At 40.4% G+C, this 25173-nt stretch overlaps 1 protein-coding gene across 1 annotated transcript in view; it reads right to left on the bottom strand.

The window, feature by feature from the left end:
* LOC136856843 (uncharacterized) overlaps window positions 1–24083 on the bottom strand; it is a 132171-nt gene extending 108088 nt beyond the window's left edge. Inside the window, exon 1 of the mRNA XM_068231022.1 lies at window positions 23997–24083. Coding sequence (XP_068087123.1) covers window positions 23997–24083 — 87 coding nt within the window. The remainder of the gene's footprint in view (window positions 1–23996) is intronic.
* Window positions 24084–25173: the final 1090 nt, after the last annotated feature.

Raw genomic sequence — 25173 nt, 5'->3', positions numbered from 1 at the left:
TAGTTACGTATCTATATTTCTCTAGCAATAATGGTATTTATCAATTTACCACTAATTTTACTATCGATTTGCGTGAAAGCAATTATTTTCATCCATTTAGGACAAAAATGACATTGAAATATCATGAATACGATTCGTTCGTTTACCGGTAACCGAATTTGGTTTCTTCTCTTCCCAGAATCTCTTCATCCTCTCGTTGTGTTTTTTCTTCCGTTCTTCCGTCCATGCAGTGGTGGTTCTCATCGTGGGTTTTAAGCAAATGATGTTTGTTTACCAGCGTTCTAAAGCTAGGCCTGTCCTATATAGTCTAAGTGCACCTGTTATTCTGCTTTCTGGAAGGCCCTTTTCAATTTGAATCACCCAATTATTCTTGACAATGAAGAAGCGTAATTAAATATCTGTTTAGCAAGTCTTTCATTGTTCTTAGAAATTTCAGTCGTCTTTTTATAAAATTGTGCTATTTTCTTAGAATGCTAGTGTCATTCAGGAGACCTTTTCATTCACACTTCTATGCATACTGGGCCAAATATATTCCTAAGAATTTTCCTTTCTTGTCTTTCTAAATGTTCAATGTTCAATCTGCCTCCAATGATGAAGGTTTCTTATGCGTATAATGCATCAGGCTTAATTACGATGTTACAGTGTTTTAGCGTTCCGAGACACTGATTTATTGTTGTACCTGTTCCATGTGACTTTGTAGGCTTTTTGTAATTTAGAAATTCTCTCTCCGTTTGCTTCACGATTTAATCCAGCTAGCTGGATGACTTTCCCCTAAGTACGGTATTTCAATTTTGAGGGATTTTGCCGAAATGAGTCACCATAGGTTATTTATCTATGTATTGAGGAGATCCTTCCATTTATCGGGTTTTCTCGTATGAGATTTGGAGTCCAGTTTTAAATGCAATTGCATGAAGTTTTTCCAGGTACTGAATTGCCTCTTGCCTACCTATTGTTGAATAGAATTACCAGAACATCTGCGAAGGCCAAACATTTGATGTGAATGTGAGAGCATCCAAGGTTAGGAAAAAACTACAGGTCTTTTACTTCAATTGGTGTTACCCACTTTAGTTCTAAATATATATAGTATACGAATTATAATGAATTCCTATCAAAATGCATAATTTTTCTTATGAAACAAGCATTGGTTGTGCCATACAATTCTGAAGAAGACGTAACATCATTTTTATACCTTCGAGTTTATCCTTTTAAATGTTATAATATGCGGTTCACTACACGGAACAGCCGGCCATGCTTGTCACATCGCGCGCCACATTTCAGCGTGTAATGCGGAAGTCTGTACAGTAGTCAGTCAGCACGTGTAATAACTCAGCTTAACTACTGCGAAGCATCAGCGCGGCATGTTTCCTGTTCTGCATGTGTCATTCATTACAGTGACTGCTTATGTAAGGGCAGTGGCGTGCGGTGGTTTCGAAAAGCGGGTATGCTGTCCAAAATAGGACGTACTAATTACCGGATGTAGGAAGTACAACTTAACGTACTGTACATCATTATATAAAGAATGTAACCAAGCTCTAACCATATAAAGTTAAGTGTAATCTCATGAAAATTGAAGGACTTCTAACCAGAACGTACGGTATCATGTCAAATCCTTGGCGTTTCAGGAAATACAAAATAATTAGCGACATCACATCTGTAGATTTAAAAAATCGATATAATTTTTAAAGCTGCAATTAACTTATTAAGATGTATAGAAATAGTTTATTTATTCCCAATGACAGTGCATAATCCACAAGTTTCATACTTCAAAATTCATAGATTAGTAGACATCACGTTTATTTAATGAATTACCTGTCACTTCTGTTAAAAAACTCCTTGATCTCTTATTTATGTATCAGAATACTTTCTGTCCTCTTACAGCCGCGAAGCCGACTTGAAATACCTCTGATACTGATGCAACAGCATCGTGCATATTACATTGAACACATAGGCTTATCTCAAAATTATTAGTAACTTATTTGCTACGTTTTTGCAGACGTTCTTCTATTGTCCACTGTATGCTCCACTACTAACAAAACTATGCAGTAAGTCCCTCCACAACATTTTTTGTTGCTTTGAGTCTACTTGAAGGTGAAATCTAGTCGTCTCTCTTCTGTATGTGAATGTTGTGATGACATCATAAAATGTGTCTATGCTTTTCAGTTCGTGCAGACCTTCCTTTTCTATGAACAGAACTGCCAAGCCTGAAAGTCACTCTTGACTCTGTGTAGACCTCATAATCCTCCTGAGAGCTTAAAATGATCTTTCAACTGACGCTATTGTGCTTGGAACAGTTACTATAAGTACACCCAACTTGTACACTTCAGACAGAGCTGCATCTAATTGTTTGCTTTTCAGAGAACACACTAACTGATGAGGGTGTTGACCATAAAATTCGTCAAACGAATACAGTACGGTAAGTTCATTCTTCAATCGGATAGAATCAAACAAGTATTTATAAGACAGTTCAAGATTTTCACAAGCAGAATGAGGAAAAGTAGCTCCGTGCGCTTCATACTTCAGAGGATCCAACAAGGATGTAAGTTGTAATTGGTGTAATGATCCAAAACGTTCGTCTAATTGTGCAATAATGTTGTCAAAATAGAGCGGTAAAGGCATTTCCTTGAAATTATTGGATCTTCTTCCCGACATTGTCGTTTAGTTGTTGGAGAGTCTTCGACACCATGAATAACCAGAGTCTCGGCCCAAGTTACGCCGCACTTATTCCTGAGGTTTATTCTCTTTTGATTTCGTGAAATTTCTCGGAGCAATAGAGGACGTATGAATGCTTGGATTGAAGGACATTGAAAAGGGTATCAGTGGAGGTAAAGATGTTGCTAAAAATCAGTAACGAAAAGGAAGTTTCAAAACTAGTTAGAAATTTCATAAAACCTTGTGCCGCTACTACTGTTCACTGTCCCAGTTTAAGCTTTCATCTAAAACACTCCGAAAAAATTCAAGGAATGTAGTGCGATGTTGTTTCACTGAGTGAACAAGACGATCCTCTTAGCTGTAAATTCTTTCAGTTCATGAGATCGTTTAGAGGGCTTGTCCTAATCACGTTAAGGTCTGAAAACACCAGGCAAATGCTGGGGCTGTACTTTAATAAAGTCCACGGCCGCTTCCTTCCCAGTCCTAGCCCTTTCCTGTCCCATTGTCGCCATTAGACCTATCTGTGTCGGTGCGACGTAAAGCCAATAGCAAAAAAAAAAAAAAAAAAAACATTCCTTGATACAGGAAACTGACTGTGACAAAATCAGATTAAGCTTGCGACTAAAGAAATGGATAAATATGGCCTTCGGAAAGAGTTTTTGCACTTTGGTTCTTAGTCGATTTGTGTGGCCGGCCATCACAGCTGCCCCGTCAAACGTTTGAGCAGCTAACCTGTAGTTCAAGTCAAATTCAGTAACAATGTTTTTAACATGTTCAAGCAAACCACTGGCTGTTCGATCTGCGCTGACATCAGTGAAAGAAATGAACCTTTCGTGAGCTTTGCCACTTTCAGATTCAACGTATCTCAGAGTAGTTGATAGTTGAGACGAATTCATGTCTGAAGTCTCGTCAAGAAAAAAGGCAACAAAGATAGCGTGTTTTATTTCTGACTTCACATTTTTCAAAACTACATCACTGACAGCCTTTAATAATTCATTTTGTATCCTGTTTGAAGTTTCGCGAAACACGGTGGATGTTTCTTGGTGGGTACATAACGACGCATCGTAAATGGCGAGTAAGTTCAATGCACCCAAATAAGCACCCCTGTCAAAGAATCTTCACCTTCAGAATGTCTACGGAATGGTAAATTCGTGAGAGGCTAAAAAACACACAACATCAGTCAATCACTTGAGCACCTCTCTGTTTTTTCGAACTGTCTCATTATATTGTACAGAGCTTGCACGCAATTGAGCATTAAGCTGAATATCAATTCTAGATTTTCGAAACGTTCTCAATGCAGAAATGTGTGACTGCGATTTCTCATGCTTTTGAATGGCATTGTGCAAGTTACTCAGATTATCAAAACCAGTGTCGGACCAAACAGTTCGTTCTTTTGCAAAGAGTAAACATGGCCAGCAAAATAGTTTATTAAATTTGGAACGTCCAGAAATCCATTCTGTTTTACTGTACTGTGAAGGTTGAAATGACGAGCGTACTCTTGATTTTTGTTTTTATGCGTCCCTTTAAGGTTGGGCATATCTGAAGGTTTTCCAGATTGGAAAATTCCTAATTTCTCATATAAGCTCCTAAAACGAAACGGTTTGTCCAACAGTTCTTCAATCACACAAATTGAGTCAGCCATCGCAAATATTATGATAAATGAAACTAAGAAGAAATTACATTTCACTAAATACTTCTACATAGATACACAATTACGCACTTACGACACAGGCTAATTATAAGCACTGCCCACGTTGCATGTTATTATTATGGAAATCATTAGAACGTACGCTCCTATAGAAGCACGTCACATGGTCCACTACAACGCTGGTACCTACTAGTAGGCAAGTTTTTCTCACACTGTTACATTTAAGAAAAAACTAATTTTCAGTTCTAAACTCGTACTTTTAAAAAGTTTTTCACTGATGTCAGTTGTTACTCGCAAGAGCTGTTTCAGCAATAAGTCAAATCACAGTAAATAAACGTATCATAAACTCAAACAAAGCTGCTTCACACAGCTACACCGTGCGATGAAGCCGGGCAGCGTTGAGTTTTCGGCTTACCAAGTTCGCTTACTGGCGCGGTTACTACGCATGCGTCACCTTGAATTCTACGCTGGGTGAGCCAAGCGGTAGGTGTGTCGCGTACCCTCGTTACTGCAGAAATTCGCACTGCAGAATTTGTTCTACATACCGCAGAAAACCACATTGCAGCAAATGAGTTATTAAAGAAATATAGTATTGCCAACTGACAAGATAAAATGAATTATTGCACTTACAGTTACATTAGTGTTTACCTTTTGCTTCTCAAGTCCAACGGGTAAGCCCGGCTTAGCCTGCATACCCACAATGCACGCTACTGTGTAAGGGAGATATTTGGCAGAATGAAGTGATCGTCTTCCTTGAGTGCATAGTGTTTTGTTATAATTATTTGTGTTACGTGTCAAGGTGCATTGCTTTTGGTTGTGTGTATCGTGTATTTTTTGTCTGTTTAGTATCTTATATAATTAATCAGCGAGTAATATTTTTAAGTATGGCTGAACATGTGAAAAGAAGTGGTGAAGTTCTCAGGAGAAAGGCACGGCAAATGGTGCTTAATACATTTTCATATTTGAAAACAATGCATCCAGAACAAAGTGTAAGCTGGGTAGTAGATGAAGCCGCAAAGGCTTTAGGAATTTCGTTGTCTTCCGTCTTCAAAATAAGAAAGGAAGCCAGCGAAAGGCCACTACAGAGTCCTAGCAAGAAGCGGGAAAGGAAATCTCTACATTGCTGACAAGGTAAGAAGAGTAGATGCATTCATTTTAAATTTATATTTACATTTTACTGTATTTGTCTATCTGTGCTTGTGTCTTTTCGCGTTCTCATACGAATAGGTTATTCGGCATTCTGTACTGTACGTTGCGGAAGAATATTTAAGGTACCGTATTTAGTGATAAAGATGAAGCCCTTGCATCTGTTGTCACTTACGAGTAAATTTATCTGAAGTGAGCTGTAGGATACACCACCGGGATAGAGATATCTCTCTGTCACCAATCCTTAACGGAGCTTCCTGTGTTTTACCCAGACAGTATTTGCCTTAATAGTGGCATGTTTCTGGGGTCTAATAAACTCAGCACTGCGCTCCCTTAAAGCAACAACGATCATGAAACTTTCTCAGATATAAGAAGCAAGAAATAACCATTTCGGGTTCTGGACAAGCATGTTATTATTTATGTTATTATTATTATTTAGTTCGCATCCCTACATGTTCAAACTCTTACTCTCTTACGAATGATACAGTCAGTGGGCTGATATCCTTAGAAAAGTTATGGCAAAACGAAATTTCATAACTGCAATTTCATTGAATGTAGATAATCGTGCATTATTATTATTATTATTATTATTATTATTATTATTATTATTATTATTATTATTATTATTATTATTCCCCTGTGGGTGGGGGCGGTAGAATAACACCCACGGTATCCCCTGCCTGTCGTAAGAGGCGACTAAAAGGGGCCCCAGGGGCTCTGAACTTTGGAGCGTGGGTTGGCGACTACGGGGCCCTTAGCTGAGTCCTGGCATTGCTTCCACTTACTTGTGCCAGGCTCCTCACTTTCATCTATCCTATCCGACCTCCCTTGGTCAACTCTTGTTCTTTTCCGACCCCGACGCTATTAGGTTTGCGAGGGCTAGGGAGTCTTTCATTTTCACGCCCTTCGTGGCCCTTGTCTTCCTTTGGCCGATATCTTCATTTTTCGAAGTGTCGGACCCCTTCCATTTTTTCTCTCTGATTAGTGTTATTATTATTATTATTATTATTATTATTATTATTATTATTATTATTATTATTATTATTATTATTATTATTTCTACTACACAGTCTTGAAACAGCTGTACCAAGCGATGTATAATTTTATGTCATCACTGTATTTCACAAGCAGTGCCCGAGCCGCGGTAAGTGAGCGAATATGACAACAGTGGAAGGCAGCAAGCCATAAGGCCTGTACTCCTTTCTTAACTCTGGATGGTCTATAGCTTGCCGATATTAATCCCTTCTCTTTTCTTTTCCCAGGTGTATTTATTTCTTTATTTACTTATTACAGAATAGCATGTAAATGTGCATTAAAGTTTACTATCATATATTAATGACGTCCTTTTGCAGCAGTTACACTGCACACCCATATGGAAACCTGATCGTGAACGCACCATGAACAGCTAGTCTCTTCAGTGCACTTTTTATGACGTCGTTTGGTCCGGTCGTATTTCTACAAAAGGCGTCAATAGAGTAGACATCTAGAAAAATTTCCTCCTGTTTCCTTCGTCTGATACTCAATGCGTTCGCATTCTTCTTGGTAGATGGTAGCGCCAATCTCGGCGTGGAATAGGGTGATCGCTGTGTCGAGTGATAGCTTGAAAGTCATACATGGCCTTGATGGCTGCTGTTGACCATTCCCTTACAGGTTTACTAAACGATGTACTTAGAGCTTCACCTGCTGACGCTTCGTAATAATACAGTCATAGTTTTCACAGAGCTAACTTCTTGCTTTTTAACTTAAAATGCCTTATGACTAGGGAATTCGATCTCGGCCCTTATTTCTAATCCCGGGATTTCGGGATTACACTTGGTCATTCCGGGATCCCGGGATTATCCCGGGATTGAAGGTTACAAATAAAAAATAAGAAAATCTTACAGAAATCACCTGTTTAATCAGCAAATCGAAATTTAGACAAAATCAACATCTTTTACGGTATGCATCTAGCTAATATAATCACTCTAACTAATCAGACTTAGAGTCAGACTAACGAGATTTAAAATCACTCAGTCTCTATGTTAAAATTATTCTTTTCCAAGAATCAGCGAGATCTATTTAAACTTGCATACATTAAAAAAACGTATGTAACAAACTATGAAAATAAACTTTGGAAATTAACAACAATCTCCCTGAACATAGACTAAATAGTCGACTTTCATGTAACAACATAATAAGTAGGTAGAAAGTTTCTTAGCGAAAATGTACTTAAAATTAACATTAAGCAGTCACATTTCACATTTCTCTTAAATATAAAGAAAACTAATTTAATAGGAACATTCTAATCTGAATTGTGAAAATATGATCTGAGAAATAACAACGCGTCCAGTGTCCCATCACCAAGCCTGCTTCTCAATTTGTTGCACATATACTGTATGCAGCTGCTGAGGAAGAGCGTCCAGGTTCGATGGAAGTGGGAGGAATCGTTAGTAAATACTTATAAGAGTGCTCTAGGTTATAGCTCTGAGTAGAATTTGAAGACTCGTATAGGTTCATTTCCTTTTTAACAATTCTGGAAAATTCATTTAATGTAATGCTTCAGGAGACATAATTTTCATGCTGTTTTCTATTTCCAGCTGAAGCTTTTCTTTGAGCGTCAAATCACTTTTTTCTGCATTTGTAGGCTCAACTTGCATATTTTTTTCTTCCTCTTCGTCACGTTTTTACCATTTAATCTCTCAACGAAAGAAACAATGTGGTTTTTTATCAGAACTTTGCTCGGACTTGAAAATGTACGCTTTATTTCATATTCGAACGCCAACGCCACATTGTTACTATACGGTTTTTGTTGGTAGCATAATACGCCACTCAACTCTTTTCTTCGGCCATCTTTCATGCGCTAGTAAACGTATCTTGAATTTAGAAGCAAACTCGGAGCGATTGTCATTTAACAGCTTAAAAAGAAAATTAAGGGCAGCATCAGCTGTGCATAAATTTGCATCAGTGCGACAGAGTGCTTCTACAGTTAATTTGACTGGAGCCATGACTTTGATGATTTCATCGATGAACTCGAAATCGGACTCTTCCAATTGCACTGGATTATTCAAATCTATAAGAGCCTTTTTGACGCTAAATTTCAAGAAGGCATTCACTTATCTCACTCACACGTGAGAGGAACTATACTAATGCACGCATTGTGGTCAGACTTTCACGCACGTAGGGGAGATGAACAACACAGTTATGCGCTAAACGAGAACAGGCATTTGCACACCGAAAAGACGCATAAATAACGCACTGAGAGGTTCGCTTCACGCAGTCTATTTTGCAAATTTTTAGAAATGATGTCAATCCCGAAAATCCCGGGATCCCGAAAACTTAATCCCGAAAACTACGGGATTGAAATCGGTCGGGATCCCGGTTTTCGGGATCCCGGGATCAAATCCTCTACTTATGACTCGCTCCCACCTAGTGGAATCAAATCGAACCGAACAGTCGAAATTTCCACTCGACCGCTCACATCTAGTAGAATAGAATTGAACGGGATTTTACGGGAACGTAAAACACGCAGTGAAAGATCTGATAGCTCTAGCATTTGTGTGTGTGAGGAGGCAGAAAGTGATGAGAGTGACAGGAAAGGTGATCGGAGAATATTCTGTGGGCATGAAATTAACAAGAGATTCGAAAGGAGAGTATGAAATCTTATTTGAATGTTTATTACGCGATGAAGCTAAGTCTCGCAGTACTTCAGAAAAGGGTATTGAAATTTCAACGACTATTTCAGATAGTATTAATTTAACAAAACAGTTCAATTTTACAAGAGGAAATCCTACTTCAGATGCAATGGGAGTCCGTCATCAATGTAAAACTATTTTAATGCAGTAGGTTGCGTACCATGGCAGGATGGAATCGTTAATCAAGGTAGCCTGAACATTAATTAAAATCTGTGAAGTGTATTTATTGTGCACAGTGGAGCAGTTTCGTATGCGTTACTGTTTGTGAGGAACACATTTACGACAGTTTCAAAAGTGGAGAATGCCACTTACGACATTTTTCACTGTAGCAAATATAATACGCATGTAAAAATACATCTCAAGCGATGTCAATTATGTTAGTGGTATACTGTATTTGGACTCCAAAATAAAATGATTTTATGATGAGGTTAACAATAATTATGAAGTAAATTGAATATAGGCTACAGTAATCTACCACGAAATTGAATATTCTAACCAGTTCGATTTTTGATTGACTTGCTTATTTCACCCCAGTCATTATTTCTTACGTTGTTGTTAAAATAATACTCGGGGGTCTTGTCGCAGGGGAAATCATAGTATTGAATTAAACTAATACGTTTTTCCGTGTCCGTTATAAGTAAGTTGAATAAACTATCAGGAAACAGCAATGCAGGGAACAGGGAACAGCTGACTTCCAAGCTGAATCTGATACAAATTTGCCACCAAATGCACGCCGAAAGATCCCGACCGTCTACATAATTGCTTGGATTTGATAATTCTGTTCGATTCCATTCCGCTAGACGAAAAATATTCTTGGCAGAAAATGCTGTTCCGTTCGGTTCGATTCGATTCGACTAGTGGCGAGACTAGGTGAACCAAGACCGACTACAATATATCAGACCAAGACCGACTACAATAATATCAGACCTTAATGTTACTATCGATTAGGAGGAAAATGGCGACTTCGTGGGCGAGCGTTTGAGACATGTGGTTGGTTCATATCTGTGTTTACATTCTGTTAAAGAGTGTTATTTTGATCGAGTTATTGAAGTATAAAGTATATGTTTGGTAAAATAGTAATCTATAACGGTTTATCAGTATGGTGTTTTGTTAGAAATGTATATCATCATCATCATCTGTTTACCCTCCAGGTTCGGCTTTTCCCTCGGACTCAGCGAGGGATCCCACCTCTACCGCCTCAAGGGCAGTGTCCTGGAGCTTCAGACTCTTGGTCGGGGGATACAACTGGGGAGAATGACCAGTACCTCGCCCAGGCGGCCTCACCTGCTATGCTGAACAGGGGCCTTGTGGAGGGATGGGAAGATTGGAAGGGATAGACAAGGAAGAGGGAAGGAAGCGGCCGTGGCCTTAAGTTAGGTACCATCCCGGCATTCGCCTGGAGGAGAAGTGGGAAACCACGGAAAACCACTTCGAGGATGGCTGAGGTGGGAATCGAACCCACCTCTACTCAGTTGACCTCCCGAGGCTGAGTGGACCCCGTTCCAGCCCTCGTACCACTTTTCAAATTTTCGTGGCAGAGCCGGGAATCGAACCCGGACCTCCGGGGGTGGCAGCTAATCACGCTAACCACTACACCACAGAGGCGGACTAGAAATGTATATGATGGTATTTTTGATGTATAATAGTGTTTATATTGTTGTGCTGTAACATAGCACAAAATGGGTCGTTCCTGCTGCGTTCGTGGTTGTAGATCTAATTATACCGTTGCTGAAGCTTTTAAATTCCCTGAAGATAGATCTCTACAGGAGAAATGGATAAGGAATATTCACCGGAAAAAATCTGGAAGTCAAAGACCAAACTATCGTACTAGGCTATGTGTGTAACCAAAATTTGTGGTTAGGGAAGATCTCTTTCCAACCGATAACAGTGAGCTATTCGTTTTAGTTTTCTCATTCAGTCGGAGTAATTTCATGTAAGTTGACGATAAGTATTAGTTTCTATGTAGAATATAAGTGTGTGAGTGTATTTATATGGGTCACTGGTCACTAGGATACGGAATTATACGCAGTCATGTGAGAATATATTAGTTTTGATCGTGTTGTGAACCGGATTTAAATCGAACTATGGCAGTGCCTCTCATACGTCTATTCTTAAGTTCTCTAAGGAATAAAACATTAAGAGAGAAGTGGATTAGGAACATACATCGTGAATATTTCTACAAAACAGTAGTATGCATATGTCATCTGAGAGTACGTCTGAGATTAGGGAAGACTATTGTTTTCTAATTCTAAATGGTTGACCTGTTCGTATTCCTCAAAAAACAATTCATTTAGATATTGATAATTGATATTGTGATGTTTCTTCAGTGTCTATGTGCTTCAAAGTGTCGTGTGATTTAGATGCAATTGTATTTTGAAAGAATCTGTGCTTGCCTGCGGGAACATTTGGCTAGATCTTGGTGTATGACAAAACGTATAGTGTGATAGATGGAGCAATCTGAACACTGTTACACAGAAGAAATAGTGACTTGCAGGGATGGTGGTGGTGGTGATTATTGTTTTAAGAGGAATTACAACTAGGCAACCATCATCTATATAACATTAATCACAGAGATAGAATGGAAGGGGTCCGACACTTCGAAAAATGAAGGTATCGGCCGAAGGAAGACAAGGGCCACGAAGGGCATGAAAATGAAAGACTCCCTAGGCATCCATACGTAATACCATCGGGGTCAGAAAAGAACAAGTGTTGACCAAGGGATGCCGGATATGATAGATGAAAGTGAGGAGCCTGGCACAAGTAAATGGAAGCAATGCCAGGACTCGGCTGAGGGCCCCGAGGTCGCTCCAGAGTTCAGAGCCCCTGGGGCCCCTTTTAGTCGCCTCTTACGACAGGCAGGGGATACCGTGGGTGTTATTCTACCGCCCCCACCCACAGGGGGGATTTGTAGGGATTAGATTTGTTTGTAACTCAGGGATTTTATTGTACCAATAACATACCTTCCGATTCATGCTGTGGATATCTGTTATCAAGCAGTCTACACCAAATTGTAGTTCGTTCATGTAGGTTAAAGGCATCATTGTTTAGAGTCAATAGAGTTGTTTTACTCTTGTTCTTCAATGGGGAAAATCCTATTATATATTTCGTGTCTGAACTCTTCATTGCTAAGTTTACCACCATGGTTGGAAGTGCCACTATATCATATGTCAACATATGATATAAGAGTTTCCAGTAAGGAAACATCACCGGGGCTGTTCATTGGGCTGGCATAATCATTTCGGGAGTACTTCATTTTCATCATTTTCATCGAGTGCTGAACATTAGAAATTGTCCACCACTGCGAAACTAAGACAACACGTTATGTTTCACAGTTCTTATCAGAGTGAATAAATCGAGGAATTTCGCACCTTAAATTATTTTTAAACATTCAAAATGGTGTGATAAATATCATTTTAACAGTTTTATAATGTATTTCCATCTATCCAGCGAAGTGTAATCTAAGAGAAAACGTTATTTGACTAAGTGACATTTCGAAATAATCGGCTTGCTGTTCTCTTTTGCGGTGGGGCTGTCCATCTATTCTAGCAGAATATGCGTGATTCTAGTTGATCATATGTGATGAGTACTTGTTCGCGAAGTATTTTCATAGGTGCAACAGTGATTTTCCTTATGATGTTACATTTATCATGTTAAATTACCTACCACCGTTTGCAATATATGTACGCGACCTTTTCTTAATTTCTGGCGGATTGAATCAGATATTGTGTAGCTCTTTCAGTGGTATCAACACAAGTAATTTAATGTGACGCCGGACTGAGTGGCTCAGGCGGTTGAAGCTCTGGCCTTCTGACCCCAACTTGGCGGGTTTGATCCCGGCTCAGTCCGGTAGTATTTGAAGGTGCTCAAATACGTCAGCCTCGTGTCGGTAAATTTACTGGCAGGTAAAAGAACTTCTTTGGGACGAAATTCCGACATCACCGAAAATCGTGATTTGGTTTATCGTCGAAATGAAGTTACTGCGTGCTACCCTAACCTTCATCAGTCGGCAGCTACTGCGCCTTCGAGGGCGAACGTTCGAGACATGTGGTTGATACATATCTGTGTTTACATTCTGTTAAAGAGTGTTATATTGATCGAGTTATTGAAGTATAAAGTATATATTTGGTAAAATAGTAATCTATAATGGTTTATTAGTATGGTGTATTGTTAGGAGTGCATATGATGGTATTTTTAGTGTACAATAGTTTTTATATTGCCGTGCTGTAGCATTTCACAAAATGGGTCGTTCTTGGTGCGTTCGTGGTTGTAGATCGAATTATACCGTTAGTGATAGTTGGTGAAGCTTTTAAATTCTCTGAAGATAGATCTTTACGTAATAAATGGATAAGGAATATCCATTGGGAAATATCCGAAAATGGTGAGCTTATTCGTTTTTGTTTTCTCACTCAGTCGGAGTAATTTAATGAAATTTAACAATAAATATTAGTTTTTTGTAGAATAAAAGTGTGTGAGTGTATTCATATGGGTCAGTGGTCACTTAGAATCTATTTTTACGCGCAGTCATGTGAGAATGTGTTTGTTTGGATCGTGTTGTGAACCGGATTTAAATCGAACTATGACAATGCCTCTCATACAATTATTCTTTAGTTTTCTAAGGAATAAAACATTAAGAGAGAAGTGGATTAAAAACACACATCGTGAATATTTGTACAAAACAGTAGTGTACATATGTCAACTGAGAGTAAGTCTGAGATTAGGGAAGACTTTTCTAATTCTAAAACCGAGCTCGATAGCTGCAGTCGCTTAAGTGCGGCCAGTATCCAGTAATCGGGAGATAGTGGGTTCGAGCCCCACTGTTGGCAGCCCTGAAGATGGTTTTCCGTGGTTTCCCATTTTCATACCAGGCAAATGCCGGGGCTGTACCTTAATTAAGGCCACGGCCGCTTCCACTTCCTAGGCCTTTCCCATCCCATCGTCGCCATAAGACATATCTGTGTCGGTGCGACGTAAAGCAAATAGCAATATATATATATATATATATATATAATTCTAAATGGTGGGCTTATTCGTATTCCTCGGAAAAACAATTCATTTAGATTGATGATAATTGATACGGTGATGTTCCGTCAGTGTCTATGTGCTTCAAAGTGTCGTGTCATTTAGATGCAATTATATTTTGCAAGAATCTGTGCTTGCCTGCGGGAACATTTGGCTGGATCTTGGAGTATAACAAAACTTATAATGTGACAGGTGGAGCGATCCGTACAGTTACAGAGAAGAAATAGTGACTTGCAGGGATTAGCTTCGTTTGTAACGCAGGGGTTATATTGTACCAATACCTTCCGATTCATGTTGTGGATATCTGTTATCAAGCAGTCTACACCAAATTGAAGCTCATCCATGTAGGTTAAAGACATCATTGTTTAGACTCACCGGGCGAGTTGGCCGTGCGCGTAGAGGCGCGCGGCTCTGAGCTTGCATCCGGGAGATAGTAGGTTCGAATCCCACTATCGGCAGCCCCGAAGATGGTTTTCTGTGGTTTCCCATTTTCACACCAGGCAAATGCTGGGGCTGTACCTTAATTAAGGCCACGGCCGCTTCCTTCCAACTCCTAGGCCTTTTCTATCCTATCGTCGCCATAAGACCTATCTGTGTCGGTGCGACGTAAAGCCCCTAGCAAAAAAAAAAAAAATGTTTAGAGTCAATAGAGTTTTTATACTCATGTTCTTCAATGGGGAAAATCCCATTATATCTTTAGTGCCTGAACGTTTCATTAATAAGTTTACCATCATTGTTGGAAGTTCTGCTATACCATATGTCAACATATGTTTTAAAAGTTTCCAGTAAGGAAAGCTTAACATCACCAGGGCCGTTCATTGGGTTGGCATAATCATTTCGGGTGTACTTCCCTTTCATTGAGTGCTGGATATTAGAAATTGTCCACCACTTCGAAAGCAACAAGTTATGTTGCATAGTTTTCATGAGAGTGAAGAAATTGAGGAATTTCGCTCCTTAAATTATTTTTAAACATTCAAAATGATGTTATATCATTGCATTTTTATCGTGTATGTCCATCTATCCAGCGAGTGAAATCTAAGAGAAAACATTATTTGACTAAGTGAAATTTCTAAATAATCAGCTTGTTTGCTGTGGGGTTGTCCATCTATTCTAGCAGAATATGTGCGATTCTAGTTGATTTTATGTGATGAGTAGTTGTTAGCGACCGAGCTCGAGAGCTGCAGTCGCTTAAGTGCGGCCAGTATCCAGTATTCGGGAGATAGTAGGTTCGAACTCCACTGTCGGCAGCCCTGTAAATAGTTTTCCGTGGTTTCCCATTTCAGACCAAGCAAATGCTGGGGCTGTACCTTAATTAAGGCCACGGCCGCTTCCTTCCAACTCCTAGCCCTTCCTTGTCCCATCGTCGCCATAAGACCTATCTGTGTCGGTGCGACGTAAAGCAACTAGCAAAAAAAAAAAAAAAGTTGTTAGCGAAGCGTTTCATAGGTGCAACAGTGATTTTCCCTATGATGTTAATTTATCATGTTAAATTACCACCGTTGGCAAACTATGTACGTGATCTTTTCCTAATTTCTGGCGGATTGAACCAGATATTGTGTAGCTCTTTCAGTGGTATCAACACAAGTAATTTAATGTGACGCCGGGCTGAGTGGCTCAGACGGTTGAAGCTCCGGCCTTCTGACCCCAACTTGGCGGTTTTGATCCCGGCTTAGTCTGGTGGTATTTGAAGGTGCTCAAATACGTCAGCCTCGTGTCGGTAAATTTACTGGCAGGTAAAAGAACTCCTGCGGTACTAAATTCCGGCATCTCCGGAAACCGTGAGTTGGTTTATCGCCGAAATGAAGTTATTGCGTGCAACCCTGACCTTAATCAGTCGGCAGCTACTGCGCCCACGACGTCCATCATCTTGGTTTTGATATTACGGTCTGATAGGCCTATATTGTAGTTGGTCTTGGGTGAACTCTTGTCGAGGGTTACCGAGTCCTTTTCCACCCAAACGGATGACGGCGCAGAACAGGCAGCCGAATGACGATCCACGACGGGAGCGGATTCGATGCAACTCCAGCGACAACGGGGCCACCAACAGGATATTGTGAGAGGCAGTGATACCGGATCGGGTAAGTTTCTTAGATTGTTGCAGGTAAACTGCGGAAGTATTGGTAATAAAATCGCAAAATTCGAAAACTCAGTTGATTCCAGTGACCCTGATATAATTATGGGAACGGAAAGTTGGTTATCAGATAATATATATAATTAAGAAATATTCAGATAAAAATTTCTGACGTTTAGACGGGATAGAGGGTCGAATAGAGGGGGAATTTTCATTTGTATTAGGTCAGAGCTAAGCAGTATTAAAATGTGTTCTCGATGACTGCGAAATAATTGGGGTGGAGGTAAATAACGCACCTAATAAACAAAATTTAGTCATTATTGGAGCTTATCGCCCGCCAAATCAGGTTTAAACACGATCACTCATCTTTCAGAATTGACATGTGCAAATACAAGCTACGGGAAAAGAACTACCCTGCAGGGGATCTAAACCTACCGCCTAGTAAACTGGGCTGGGCCAACTATGGGGGGGCTTATCGCAGGAAGCAGTTAACTTATTAGTGTCGAATAATGGCTTTTCCCAAGTCGTCACAAAGAACACACGTAAACGAGCACTTTTAGATGTTTTTCTAGTCAGACCGGATGACATAGTTATATCTTGTGACTTAATTCAGGGGATTAGTGACCACAGTGCAGTGGTACTCGAGCTCTCTTTGGAAACTTATAATACGAGACATGTGGAAATTTCTAAGACTATTTGGTGTTATGCGAGGGGAGATTCCGCAAGTTTTCATAATTATTTGAGGTTGTGCTATACTAACTGGTTAAAGGAGGGCAAGAGGATGGACGACACTTGGGAGAACTTCAAAACCATTTTAAATACTGGACTGAATAATATCGTTCCCAAAAGGATATATAAAGAAAATTCAGATTCGCCGTACTACACCGCGACTATTAGGAAGCTTAAACGTAAGACTAGGAAAGCGTTCAACAGAAGAAATAATAACGATGCGTACAAAGCGGGGGATAGAAATTTGGTAAAGCTTTTGCTAGCAGAAAAGAAAGTGGCTGAAGAGAAATATCTTGACAATATCCTTAATGAAAATCGAAATTCCTGGAACCCTTTTTTAAAAATACAACCTGTGACAATAAAGTTCGGTGAATGAAGTCAGAACGGTCGATCCGCCAACACTGGCGACACACAACGCTGCACCTGCGTAGCAGCAGGTTTTAACCACCTGCTCCCAGCGTTGTTCAGTTGAGCATCGTGTATGGTGCCGTGTAAAAACTGTTTGACACAGTGCGTGTTTAGTGCGTTGGTTCTGAACTGCGAACTGGAACATGAATGACCAAAAGATCAGTGTACAGTTTTGTTTTAAGTTTGGCAAGACACCGAAAGAAACGCATGCGAAGCTGGTACGTCCTTGAGGTGTGTGTACGAGTGGTTCGCCCGTTTTCGAGGAGGCCGGGAAAGCGTTTCTGACAACCCCCGTAGCGGAAGACCGGCGACCGCCGTCAGTGACGAAAACATTGAGAAAGTGAGGACATTAATAACGAACGATCGGCGATTAACTGTGCGCACGATAGCGGATGAACTGCAGATTAAACGTGAATCCGTGGGACAAATTGTTACCCAGAAGTTATGGAAGAAGATAACGTGTTCTCGTCTTGTGCCACATCACTTGACGGACGATCAGAAGCAGGCACGTTTAGAAGCTTCACAGGATTTTGTAGAAACGGTGGATGCGACATCAAATTTCTTGAACTGTACTGTCACTGAGGATGATATCGTCGAACAGTTCCTGGAAAAAAGGGGGTGGTGCAACTTGAACGTGCCCCATACCCGCCAGATCTCAATCCTACAGACTTCTTCCTATTCCCACGGCTCAAACTCGCTTTGAAAGGAAAGAGATTTGACGATATTCATGACATCCAACGAAACGTGACGAGGCTTTTGAACATTATCCCAAAGGAATCCTTCTTGCAAAGTTTCCAGGACATGTATCGCCGATCTCAGCAGTGCATAGTTATGGGAGGGGACTATTTCGAAGGACAGTAAGGTCACTGTCGTGCATTGTTCATCTATGTTGACAGAACAGGACTATTCACCGAACGTTATTATCACAGGTTGTATATACGAAGATATATTTCCTTCTCTTTGTATAGAAGGGGATTTGTTGGTGACAAGAGATATAGATAAAGCGGAAGCATTAAATAAGCACTACGGAAAGGTTTTTATTCCGACGGCACAGTTATTCAGGGACAATTTTCCGGAAACTAATAATGATTTCCAAATTAAAGCTTCATCATTGCGTGAAGGTCTTTCTAAACTCAGAAGAAGTGAATCTTGTGGGCCAGATTTTATTTTCGGAGAGGCACTTAAACTCGGGGGTGAAGCGATCCTACCATATTCAATAAGAATCTTTAATATATCACTGAACAATACCAATGGTTCCAGAAGATTGGAAATCGGCCATTGTAGATCCTATTCACAAAGGGGCTGACAAGAGCGACTTGAAAAACCACAGACCGGTAAGTTTGACGTCTATCATATGCAAACAAATGGAGCAATTAACAGTAGATTATTTGGGGCTAAAATGGGACTCTACGGGAGTGATATTTAAAGGGCATATGGTTTTAGGAAAGACTTTTCCTGCGAAGGTCAGCTCTGTTCCGTATGTCAAGATATATCGGATAAGCTCTACAGTGGGTCAAGGATTGATGCAATAATAAATGATTTTGGTAAGGCATTCGATCTTGTGCCACATGACATCCTCCTTACAAGTTAGCGCGTACGGGCATTGCCATCAGAGTTCTGAAATAGATTCGAGAACTCCACAATGGAAGAACTCAGAAGGTGCGCATGGGAAAAACGCTATCTTTCCCAATAAGTGTTAGTCTGGTGTGGCTCAGGGTAGCGTTATTGGGCCAATTTTTTCATACTTTTCATAAATGATATGCCTGATTTGATAAAATCGGAAGTGCGCCTCTTTGCCGGTGATTGCTTCATAAACCGGGAGATAAAGACAGGAAAGGACGAACTATTGCTTCAGCGGGATTTCGATAGATTGAAAAATGGGCGCGTGAAAATCGAACGAAAATCCACAGCGGAAAAAACAAGAAATTGTGTTTCAGTAAAAAGAAAATGACAGGAAAGAGGGATTACGAAACTGGAGGGGAAAGTGTTGTTGAAGTTGAAAGTTGTAAGTACTTAGGTGTTACTGTTAGAAGAGATTTAAACTGGTCAGAGCAAGTGGAAATCCTGGAAATCCTTGCATTTTATTATGCGGAATCTCAAGAAAGCTAATTCTGGTACCAAAAATCAAGCTTATAAATGCTTGCTAAGACCGATTCTCGAATATGGATCTGAGTGCTGGGATCCGTACAGGGCAGGTTTAATAAATTCCCCCCAAAAAAGTGCAAAGAAAAGCGATGCGTTCCGTAACCGGGAATAGGAGGAGTACCATTAATTGGGAAAGTCTTGAATCTAGAAGAACTAGAGCTCGTCTGTGTGGTCTTTATAAGGGCTATACGGGAAGGGCTGCCTGGAGGTTGTAACCTCCCTCATACTTATAGAAAAATGATCATGAGCATAAAATTAGAGCCAGAAACCAGCATAAGGATCGTAAACAGGATCATAAGGGATTGGAATAAATTACCTGCAGCAGTCTTTTTTAGAATCCTCCGGTATCAAATCATTTAATGAGACTATTAGTGCTAGTATAAAGTGAAAAGTGAAAGTTGTAAATTACGGACACTGAATTTGTGATTTTCTGCTTGGTTTAGATTGTGAAATTAGTAGTTTTTCTTGTGGTATTCTCTTTCCAGGGAATTGCTTGTTGCACTATTGTTGCTGTAGTTGTTGTTGTTGTTGTTGTTGCTGAAGTTGGGTAATTATGTTTTAGCCTTACTTTATTATAACTTGTGATGTTAAGTTAGTAGTAAGCTCAACCTATAGTTTTGTAAGCCATCGTGTTAAGTACTGGAAATAATTAAGTTGTGTATTAAACTCTACATGATGATGCTGGATTTAGAATGTTAAACTAGTAGTATTTCCTGTAATATTTTTTCCATGGAATTGCTTTTTGTACTCGTGTTGTTGTAGTTGTTGGGTAGTTATGTTTTTAACTTTATTATCAATTGTAGTTACGCTAGTAGTAAGTTCATTCTATAGTACTGTAATCTGGAAATACTTAAGTTGTGTGTGAATTTGTATATAATGACGCTGGATTTAGAAAGCTAAACTAGTAGTATTTCTTGTCATATTTTCTTTCCATGGAGATGCTTTTTGTACTCTTGTTGTTATTGTTGTTGTAGGGTAATTATGGTTAACTTTACTTTATTATTAGACTACTGTAAGTGACCATTGCCACCGGGATATTTTCCATTTGCGATGTATTTCTTAATAATAATAATAATAATAATAATAATAATAATAATAATAATAATAATAATAATAATAATAATCTCTACTTCCGGTTTAAACATATGTTAAAAACAAATTCTGCTCCGTTCGGTTCGATTCCATTCTACTAGGTGGGAGCGGGTCTTAACCTAAACTGAATGAGCAAAATTTAGCAGGTATTTTGTCGTAGCCGAAGATTTGCTGTTTCACTCGCTTACTCAGTGTAGGTACATCAACGACAAATGAATATTCCACACGACGTATACCACTGTTATATTCACGAAGAATTCTATAGAATTCGCCAAAGTACAAGAGGAACGCTAAAAAAATTCGCAACATATCACCATTACAGACAAACTCCCTCGTACAGAGCAAGCAAATACACAATTATTTTACTTTGCGCTAGGCTCCGTGATCATGCTGGACGACCTAATTATTTTTTCGCATGAATCGAAAAATCAACTCTACACGTGCCATCAAATGAATCACTCCCAGAAACTTTATATGTGTCGAAATCCAAAAATAACATACTTTTGTTACAATTGATTTCATAAAATGGCTCTATTTTGTTTAGCTGGCACTGTACACTTTGAGTGTTAGCTATTACAACTAACATGTGACGTGACCCCAACCTTACCCAATCTAGCTGCCCTGTCGCCGCAACACGCTATGAATCTCGACCGAGGTCAACAGCTCACGCCCCGCCACCCGAGGAGAACAGCGTCAACCCAGCAACTTGAATTTTGCTCTTTCGTGGCGGCAAAGAAACCTAGCTCTCTGGACTGCGGCAGAGCAAGCGGATTGTCGAGCCAGTTGTACAGTGACTTTCTCTCATAGGCTGGCTGGCAGACGCGGCCAACTTATCTGCCTCCCGTTGACTTATCACTTTCCGTTATACAGCGCAGCGACAGAACGGGAATGCCCGCACTTCGCTGTTCAGGTCCGCGCTTAGAACGTGATTAAGTGTTTATCTGTCTATCCAACTCTTCTCCAGTTGTGAAGTGTTACTTCGGGGTATACTCCATGGCTAAATGGTTAGCGTGCTGGTCTTTGGTCACAGGGGTCCCGGGTTCGATTCCCAGCAGGGTCGGGAATTTTAACCTTAATTGGTTAATTTCTCTGGCACGGGGGCTGGGTGTATGTGTCGTCTTCATCATCATTTCATCCTCATCATGACGCGCAGGTCGCCTACGGGTGTCAAATCAAAAGACCTGCACCTGGCGAGCCGAACATGTCTTCGGGCACTCCCGGCACTAAAAGCCATACGCCATTATTATTACTTCGGGGTATAATTCGCATAATGCCTCCACATGTATACACGGTAGAGGAAACGGTATTTATGTACGATAATGATGTGAAAACAGAGTCTTGCAGGGAAGTCGTTAGGCGATTTGTTACACAATTTCCAGGTGTACGCCCTCCACATAGAGAGGCCGTGCAGAAATTGAGAGGAACTGGTTCTTTACTCGATGAGAAGCGAAGTGTAAAAACGTGTACTTAACGAGGAAAAAGTAAATGAAATCGCAGAAATATTAGAACATCCTCCTACAAAATCGCTAAGAAGACTTGGACAAGAAGCCTGGGATTTGAAGAGCTCAGCATGGCGGGCTACTAAAATGTTAAAATTGAACCATCCGGAGAGAAACAGCCTCAATTACGAAAGACGAACTTAGATGTGTGAATCGGAGTTTCCGAAGACGATGCCAGAAACGTGTGGATGCAGGAGGAGAACATTTCCAACATCTCCTGTCATAAGGTACGAGCTTATTTTGTTAATTCTTAATTACTGCACTAATTTTCTTATTCTCATTTTCTTAATTTTAATTGTTATCTCATGTCTTGCACGGAGAAAGTGATAAAGTGCTCACCTTGTTGCTATACCGCGGAGCGGGGAGTGATGAGTCAACGGGAGGCAGATAAGTCTGCCAGCCAGCCTATGAGAGAAAGTCACTGTACAACTGGCTCGACAATCCGCTTGCTCTGCCGCAGTCCAGAGAGCTAGGTTTCTTTGCCGCCACGAAAGAGCAAAATTCAAGTTGCTGGGTTGACGCTGTTCTCCTCGGGCGGCGGGGTGTGAGCTGTTGACCTCGGTCGAGATTCATAGCGTGTTGCGGCGACAGGGCAGCTAGAGTGGGTAAGGTAGGGGTCACGTCACATGTTAGTTGTAATAGCTAACACTCAAAGTGTACAGTGTAATCAGTTGTAACAAAAGTATGTTATTTTTGGATTTCAACACGCATAAAGCTTCTGGGAGTGATTCATTTGATGGCACGTGTAGAGTTTATTTTTCGATGCACGCGAAAAAATAATTAGGTCGTCCAGCATGATCACGGAGCCTAGCGCAAAGTAAAATAATTGTGTATTTGCTTGCTCTGTACGAGGGAGTTTGTCTGTAATGGTGATATGTTGCGAATTTTTTTAGCGTTCCTCTTGTACTTTGGCGAATTCTATAGAATTCTTCGTGAATATAACAGTGGTATACGTCGTGTGGAATATTCATTTGTCGTTGATGTACCTACACTGAGTAAGCGAGTGAAACAGCAAATCTTCGGCTACGACAAAATACCTGCTAAATTTTGCTCATTCAGTTTAGGTTAAGACCCGCTCCCACCTAGTAGAATGGAATCGAACCGAGCGGAACAGAATTTGTTTTTAACATATGTTTAAACCGGAAGTAGAGATTATTATTATTATTATTATTATTATTATTATTATTATTATTATTATTATTATTATTATTATTATTATTATTATTATTATTATTATTAAGAAATACATCGCAAATGGAAAATATCCCGGTGGCAATGGTCACTTACAGTAGTGTAATAATAAAGTAAAGTTAACCATAATTACCCTACAACAACAATAACAACAAGAGTACAAAAAGCATCTCCATGGAAAGAAAATATGACGAGAAATACTACTAGTTTAGCTTTCTAAATCCAGCGTCATTATATACAAATTCACACACAACTTAAGTATTTCCAGATTACAGTACTATAGAATGAACTTACTACTAGCGTAACTAAAAGTGATAATAAAGTTAAAAACATAACTACCCAACAACTACAACAACACGAGTACAAAAAGTAATTCCATGGACAAAATATTACAGGAAATACTACTAGTTTAACATTCTAAATCCAGCATCATCATGTACAGTTTAATACACAACTTAATTATTTCCAGTACTTAACACGATGGCTTACAAAACTATAGGTTGAGCTTACTACTAACTTAGCATCACAAGTTATAATAAAGTAAGGCTAAAACATAATTACCCAACTTCAGCAACAACAACAACAAATACAGCAACAACAGCCTCTAGGGTACTTATAAGAAGTATCCAGAAAGATGGGTTTTCGGTCGCCTTGAGACAAGAACCCTGGCTCAGACAGAGCCACCCCTCTTGTATGCTTCTACAATTGTAGGAGCCAACCCTGGTTACCCTCTTCAAATGAAGATCCTCTGCATGGTGAGGGGGACTAGTAGCTCCTTTCTTGAGATGCCGAATGGAGCCGTGTTGCGTAACCATTCGGTATACGAGGAGGAGGAAGCTAAAGCACCACCCAACCCTAAGGTGTAACGCGACCCGTGCCGATGGGGTGCATAGCACATGGGAGATGTATCTTGAACGGAGCCTTCGAGATACCTGGCGCCCTCTCGAAGAAAGCAGCCTTACCCAGGTATGCGGGGCTCTGCCTGGGCGGACATCATATTTCCCTAGCTACTCGTGGGACCTACATTAGTACTATAGCAACCCCCAAACCGGAGAGCTCCTCTGGGGCCTCTGAAAGAAACACCACTTCAACGACAACCGATGCGGACTCTTCGGAGATACCCTCGGATAGCACGACATCGACTATAAGAGAGCTCACTCTAGAGGTGGGCAAACTTCTAATTCAGAGGAAGAAGAAGAAACAGCGCTCCAGCACTGAGAAAATAAGGTACCAAGAAGGCTTTAAAGGCCCGGGAGCAGGTCAAAGAGGACCTAGCTCCTGGAGCTGAGAGGCCTTCTACTTCCACGGAAATGACGACTGCGGAAGGATCCAATGGGCACAAGAGGAGGGACTCTAAAGCGGGCTCTGCTTCCAGGGCACAGAGGACTCCTCCTACCAAGACGCCAGCGGGAAAACGACTCCTGTCGGGGGAAACCCCAGAAGAAGATTGGCAAGTCCACAAAAGACCTAAGGTGGAGTATACCAGAATAGCTAAAGCTGGGATCAGGAGGGCCATAGTGCCTGAAGGATATCCTGACCAGCAGCTAACACAAAAACAGGTGGAGTCCGTAGAGGAGGCTATCACCAATCTGATAGATGAGCTTCCGGAGCAGGGGCCCATTAGGTCTCAGTTCCTGGATTGCTATCCGTCGAGAGGTGCTGCCATCATAATTGCAGAAAATGACGAGACTGTAGCATGGCTCTCTAGTCTTGTTACAGGTATGAAGCCATGGGAAGGAGCCAGGCTCCTACAAGAGGGTAATGGTCTGGATACCAGGACAACCAAAGGACAACGATGTCCTTTTGAGAAGAATAGCATGCCAGAACCATGGACTAAATCCCAGTAGCTGGAGAATCTACGACCGCAAGGAAGAGAAGAAAGGTGTCCACCTTGTGGTCAGCATG

The sequence above is a fragment of the Anabrus simplex genome, chromosome 1, assembly GCF_040414725.1.
Source record: "Anabrus simplex isolate iqAnaSimp1 chromosome 1, ASM4041472v1, whole genome shotgun sequence".
NCBI lineage: Eukaryota > Metazoa > Arthropoda > Insecta > Orthoptera > Tettigoniidae > Anabrus > Anabrus simplex.
Note: the sequence above shows the minus strand (reverse complement) of the source record. Positions and strands in the feature narration are given on the sequence as shown.